Source organism: Lynx rufus, unplaced genomic scaffold (assembly GCF_022079265.1).
Source record: "Lynx rufus isolate CCGP_SWC_20201006 ecotype Redwood Valley unplaced genomic scaffold, mLynRuf1.p SCAF_3, whole genome shotgun sequence".
Taxonomy (NCBI): Eukaryota; Metazoa; Chordata; class Mammalia; order Carnivora; family Felidae; genus Lynx; species Lynx rufus.
The window spans coordinates 80,781,560-80,787,767 of NW_025814845.1; the positions used below are offsets into that span (position 1 = coordinate 80,781,560).

The following is a 6,208-nucleotide window of genomic DNA, read 5'->3' on the forward strand; positions in this document are numbered from 1 at the left end:
CAATGACAAATGACAACTGTTAGTGGAAGAAGGACAGCGGTTCTACATCCACACCTGAGAAGCCATGCGCAAGGAATCACAGTGACCTTTGCAGCCCTAAACAATAACAGACATGCAAACAACGTTGACTTATCTTGGCCCAGTCCTATGAAGATCAGCTTTCTGGTATCTTTCCAAACAGGAAGAGTTTGATTTGTTAGGCCGCTTGCTGATTTGAATAGTTAAGTTTTAGGTCACTTATGGGATCAGCCGCGCCTGCTTTTGAGTAACGCCAGGATGAAGACATTTGTCCCTATGAGCCTGGCCTCAGTTATGTAAAGCAGTACTAATAATTTGGGCGGGAGACCTGAATAAACTCCTTATAGGTGACTTCGGGCAAAAATGTTAGGGTCTTGCTGAATTGAATACCACAGTGGGGAGGCTACACTCTAAGATTAAACAAGGATGGCTAGTGATCTAGCACGTTGGAATAAGAAAAAAACCAGGTCTTTCTTGTTCTCCAGGGACGGGTATCCAAGGCTGAAGTAACCTGGTTAGCTAGACCATGATTTTCATTCTCTAGTCCATACTATAAAGCAGATATCCAAAGACAAAGCGGACTTAATAGGCTCATCTCGATAATGAAAAGTGGTAGCATGTACGTATCTCCTTTGAAGATTCAGGTTAAGGAGAGACACTTCGGTTCCCAGGAGAAGCCAGGGCCAGATAACACCGACACAGTGAGAGGCTTCGTCTGAGGTTAAGCCTACGTAATAATGAAAAGAAGCTACATTATCAAGCAAATGAGAAAGGAAGTGGATCTGGGAACTCACTTCCCTTCCCCATACACATTCACCAGTGGAGGAGTAATCAACTAGATGCCAAAAAAATCAGTTCAACACTTTCCACTTTTCGAGTTGAAAAATAACGGTCAATACTTGAACACTAGAAAAAGGGAGCCTGTAGCGTATCATATCTAAAACAACACCGTGGTGACTGAAATGACAATACGGCACTTTCGCTGCCTCTTGGAAACAGAAGCACAGACAGGATGCAAAGAAACGGAAGGAGCTCTGTTCTTGATGTGACACTGCCTATTCACTCCTGCACGGGGTTAACTTTTAATTAAGTTTGCCCACTACATTCTACCCTCCAGTCTAGGCACCCTTCATATTTGAGTCGGGGCAGGAAACTGGTGTGGCCGCTGGAAGTTTTGACAGGCTAAGCATCATTAAGTTTCTGTGACTGAAAGGATCACTGTGGAAACATATAGAAAAAAAGCCATATGAAAATCAAACTAGGCACAGTTGGTTTACAGTCTCTTTAGCAAGACTACCTGGAAAAAGCGAGGTCACACGGAAAACTAAAGTGGATTGCTTCTTTTATTCCATGCCATTTTGTGAAAACATGTGATACAGGAAGAGAATGTACGCTTTCTCGGGTCCTTTCTCAAAGGCCATGAAATCAATCAGCTTTTTAGTTGGGTTGCTGTCAACGTGGAGGCATGGAAGGGAGATGACTCAGTGTGGGGTTTCTCGTTGAGAGCAGGCAGGGTGACTACAAATGACTCTCAGGGGGCAGCTGTGCAGTTTTATTATCCAATTGTAAGAAGGAGCTTTAAAATGTTTCCTCCTCAGCACTCCTCAATGACTGTTGTTCCAATCAAGGAGTAAAGCTTTTTCTTAACGAGGCGGAATCCTGAACTCAGGATCAGAGTCCGCCTGAGGCCAGATGAGAAGCGACCTCGGCTGAAGAAAAAGTCCCTGAAGCTAGTCCATGAGCAGTTCTCCTGCTTAAAGACAAGTGTGAGCTCAAAAGTGGGCACCACGCTCGAATCACACACAATCTTATCCAGCTTTTTACATACGTTTTCAATTTCCAAGTTCACGTGCATAACACAGCCTCGCAGGCCACAGGGCTCAGTGGAGGAAAGCCGCAGGACATCTTGAGCGATTCTCTGGGTCAGTTTCTCAGGGACAAGGACTCTTGAGCAACCAAGTTTGGTTTGCTTTGATTTGGACAGACAGTTTTCCAGCATTTTCACCAAACTCTGGCAAGTCGTCTCCTCAAATATCACCTCATTGAGGTTGGGTTCAGGAACAACATAATCCCAGTAGTCAAAATCTGCAGAAAACGTTAAGTTCAAGGTGAAAGAAAGAAACACACCAGGATAACAACATTGGTGACTTCTATCTATCTACTATGTCTACCTGTTGCTAGTGTTTGTTTGGGAGTCCGGAGACTTCACTTTGCTGTTAACTAGCTGGGTAACCCAGCAAGTCACTGAACGTGACTTGAGATTGGAACGTGACTGAGACTGGAAATTCATCTATGGGATAAAGGTTTTGATAAATAGGGCATAACCTTTTTTTTTTTTTTATACTTACATGCGTATACACACACAAGCTTACAGATTGTCTCAAAAATCCATATATGGTTATCTGAGAACACCAGTGATTTTTTCTTTCTTGCTCCCTCACTTGCTCTGAGGGTTTTCTAATTTTGTTTTACAGAGAACACACATTACCTCTGGAATAAAAATGGTTATAATTTTTTTTTTGTTTTGATGGACTGTTACTTTCTAAGATTATATGTGTTTGTTCTTGTAAAACACAGAAGTTTTGCTCCTGTTCCTTAGTGATGAACTTGAGATGAACTTACTGAGTTACATTAAATATTGAATTTGTGTCTTTCTTTCAAAGTCTCTACTGGAATGGTCTGCAGATCCCAATTTTAGCTTCAACCACTCTGATTAAAAATTGCTCAAAGGAAAGACCTTTGAGGTTCACGAGGATATTTATAACTGGCTGGGTAGTTTTCGTAGCCAAGCAAAACAAAACAGTCCTAGGAAAATAAAATTAGATTTGCTCAAAGGAAAAGAGATACTCTGCATTTGGTCACCTACTACCTTCCAAATTAATCCTACCACTTGGCAGGTTGCCACACCACACACACACACACACACACACACACACACACACACACACAGAGTCGAGTGAGCATGGCTCCTCTCCCTAGGCATACTTCACCTTCATTGACTCCTGCCTTTTCCTCTCTCCACATCATGCATTCAGTTAGATCATTTTTTTTTTATAACTAAATGAAACAAATATGCTCCTAATTAGAAGGCTCCCTATTTTACCTATATTGAAGATAGAGAATTTTAGAGCTTTGGCCTATAAAATTAGGTCATCAACCACTTTGCCTTCTAAATGAGGAAGACCCAAAGATCTTAGGCAATTTGTCTATGCCTCACAGTTTCTTAGTGCTAGGACAGTATGCTAACCTAGAAACTGCTGCTTAAAACTGCAAATGAAAATGTGTCCTGCACCACCGCTGTTTTAAAATTTCCTTTCGGCATTAAAAACAGAAGACTGGGTGTATGTACAAATAGAATACTACTCGGCAATCAAAAGGAACGCATACTGATCTAAGCCACAACATTAAAGGATCTCCACATCACTAGGTTGCTGGGAAGGAATCAGTTGTAAAAGTGTATATTACATGATTCCATTTGCATGAAACTGTAGACGCGAAACTAATTTATGGAGACAAAAACTAGATCATTGTTTCCCTGGGGACAAGGGAGGGCCAGAGTGGAGAACTGATGGCAAATGGGTACATGAGAATTTGAGGGGAGGGGTGATGGCAGGGGTTCTAAGGGTGAACATATTTGTTAAAACACAAAACTGTACACTTAAAATTCGCCGTAACTTCACAACCCCATAAGGAATCTAGATAACTTTTAATCCCAAACAGCCTGTTGGCCGCAAACTAGACCATGCAGCCTTCGGTTATTTTATTTTTTGCTGCTTTTGTTTCTCACTACCATGAACAGAAGGTGCTAGAAAGTTTGGGAAGGAGTCTTTTCAGATGGATTTTGTAGTGCTCCGACATCAAGGAAAGGGGCGCCACCGCCCGCCCATCTCTTCTATCCAGGGGCTTCGACTCTGGAGTAGAGAGAGGCGAGCAGCTGGGAAACTCACCGTTCAGCAGGCTCCCCGGGTGGAAGCCATGGTCCAGCAACTCTGAAATGCTGCCCGGGTTCTTACTGCTCAAACTGCCAGTTGCAACCATGGTCAACGGCTCCGTTTCCCTCGCGGGGCGGAACGGCCTTTCCGGGGCTCTGGAAAAAGAAGGCAACAAGGGCAGATTTGCAAAAGGAGGCAAGACGTGCAGAGGCTTCTAAAATGCCCTGCGTCCCCGAAGCAAACTAGCCGAGCCAGTCATTTTCCAAAGGGGAGGGACCGGCCTCCGCAACTCCAGTTTACAGAGTCCCGGGAGTGGAGAGGCCGGCTACAGCCGCAACCTAAAACGAATTCAAAGTTAGCAAAACTTGGAGCCAACCTGCCCCTCGGGGCTCACCCCTGCGCCCGGAACTGTAGAGCCCTCCGGCCCTGCTCCCTCCCCCAAGGCCTCAGCCTCGCTCACCTGCCTGGGGTTCCCTGGGGCTGGCGCGCTCGCCGGCTGAGCTGCGGGGTAAACGGAGGCAGGCACTCTCCTCCTCTCTCGGAGGCTCAGGGACCTGCAGACCCGAGCAGCGATCGGCCCCAAGCCCACGTAGCACCCGCTCCGACGAGCAGCATAGCCCCTAGGGCCGCGAGCACTTTATAGGCCCAGCCTTCTCACCCAGGCGCGGCCCGCCCACCTGCACCACCCCTCTGCGGCCCTGCGCCCCGCCCTTCCCGGGGTCGGTTCGCAATTCAACCCTGACTCTTGCAGCAGCCCAAGGGGAGCCGCTAGGAAGTTGAGGATAAGCTCGCAGCAGGGTAGACACCTGCTGTTTCCTGGGTGGGCCGCAGGTCACCGAGTCCGCAATTCCCGGTGCACGACTCTCCAAAAACTGACCACTCCCCTTCCACCACTAACTCGGATTCTTTGGCGCGACCCCACCCCCAGCGCGCGCGCACACTCTCGTGCTGCCTGTGCCCTGTTCAGATTCTGTCCCGGGCGGCTGGAGGCTTTCCGCCCTTTCCGTCCATTGCCGTGGCTCGAGGCTTTGCTGTGTCATACTGAACACTTTGCTTATGTCTGCTTGGATGTTCAGCGAGCGTCATTTATGCACTTAGCTTAGGCCTCCAACCAAGTCAACTGTACTCGGTGTAGGTCCCAGGTTTCTACCTCCTCCCCTTCGGGCCGCGGTCAGATCTAGTTTGCCTCTTCCGCTTCGGAGGCTCTCCAGCATTTTCGGAAGGGCTTCATCTTCCACTGAGCTCCCGGCACCCTTCCTGCGGTTTCATCCATGACTAATGCGTTTTCTCCGCGAGAAGGGTGAACCTGGGACTCTTCTAATTAGACCTGGCTCCAGAGCGCCGGGAGCTTGAATGAAGGGGAGTTTGCCAACAGAACTAAAAGCAAAACCATTAGTGGGACTTTAGCGGCTTCTTCCACCCTCCTGATCGTCAGGAGCGATTGTCATTCCCAGAGGCAGACATATCTGGCGAGCCCTGTTAGGGGGAGAAACCCGGTCTCGGGCAGCCTTGAAGGGGCTTGGGCGATGGAGATAACGGAGTTTTAGAACCTGCTAGGTAGGAATAATCCGTGTGTGGCTTGCTGCTCATTTCCCGAACCGAGCGCACCGAGAGACACAGGAGTCGCGCGGAGTCAACCTGCTCGCACAACCCATGAGCAGGAGACCAAACATTATGTTTTCTTTCAAAGTCACTAAGCCACCCTTTCCCTGCTTTGATGTGCAGCAGGAGGTGATCTGTTCCCAAAGAGGGTGGTGGGTCAGGAGAGGCGAGGGAGGGGATGCCTAGAGGGAAGACTTTCTACCAGTAGGAGGTTCTAGTGTTGGCTCCAGGTCTGGGATTATGTGTACGAGGATCTGTAGGTTAGGGCCTTGAAAAGCAGATTCAGCTGTCCAGGCTAAAAACTCTCAGTAAGAAAAACAACAACAGAAGGGGTAAGGAGGGTGTGATAAACAGATCAGTGGGAGGACACTGGGAGGCAGAGCAGCAGAAATTAAAGCCAGCTTGACAGTCCATTTTTAACTCGACTCCGGCAGCTGCACTGCCTGAAGGTCAGGCCAGCCAAGGAAGGAGATGCTGATAGGCTGGTCTTTGAAAGCAGATTTCCACATCTATTTCAATAACAGAAAAGTGGGAAACAAACAAACCCATTTAAGCCCATTAAAAAGCAGTTTCAGTGGCTAGTATGTTCAGGACCAATAGATGGGTTCCTGCTCCCGTCCCCCGCCCCCCGCAGGTGCCCAGCAATCTGCGGGGTG

The 6,208-nt window shown here is 47.7% G+C and overlaps 1 protein-coding gene across 1 annotated transcript; it reads right to left on the minus strand.

Annotated features, from left to right (window-relative positions):
• Positions 1-1,612: 1,612 nt before the first annotated feature.
• On the minus strand, positions 1,613-4,056 carry DDIT4L (DNA damage inducible transcript 4 like). The gene is made up of 2 exons (XM_047090718.1): positions 3,966-4,056; positions 1,613-2,103 (listed from the first exon to the last, which is right to left on the minus strand). Exons 1-2 carry the CDS (start codon positions 4,054-4,056, stop codon positions 1,613-1,615), a joined length of 582 nt encoding a protein of 193 aa, XP_046946674.1.
• Positions 4,057-6,208: the final 2,152 nt, after the last annotated feature.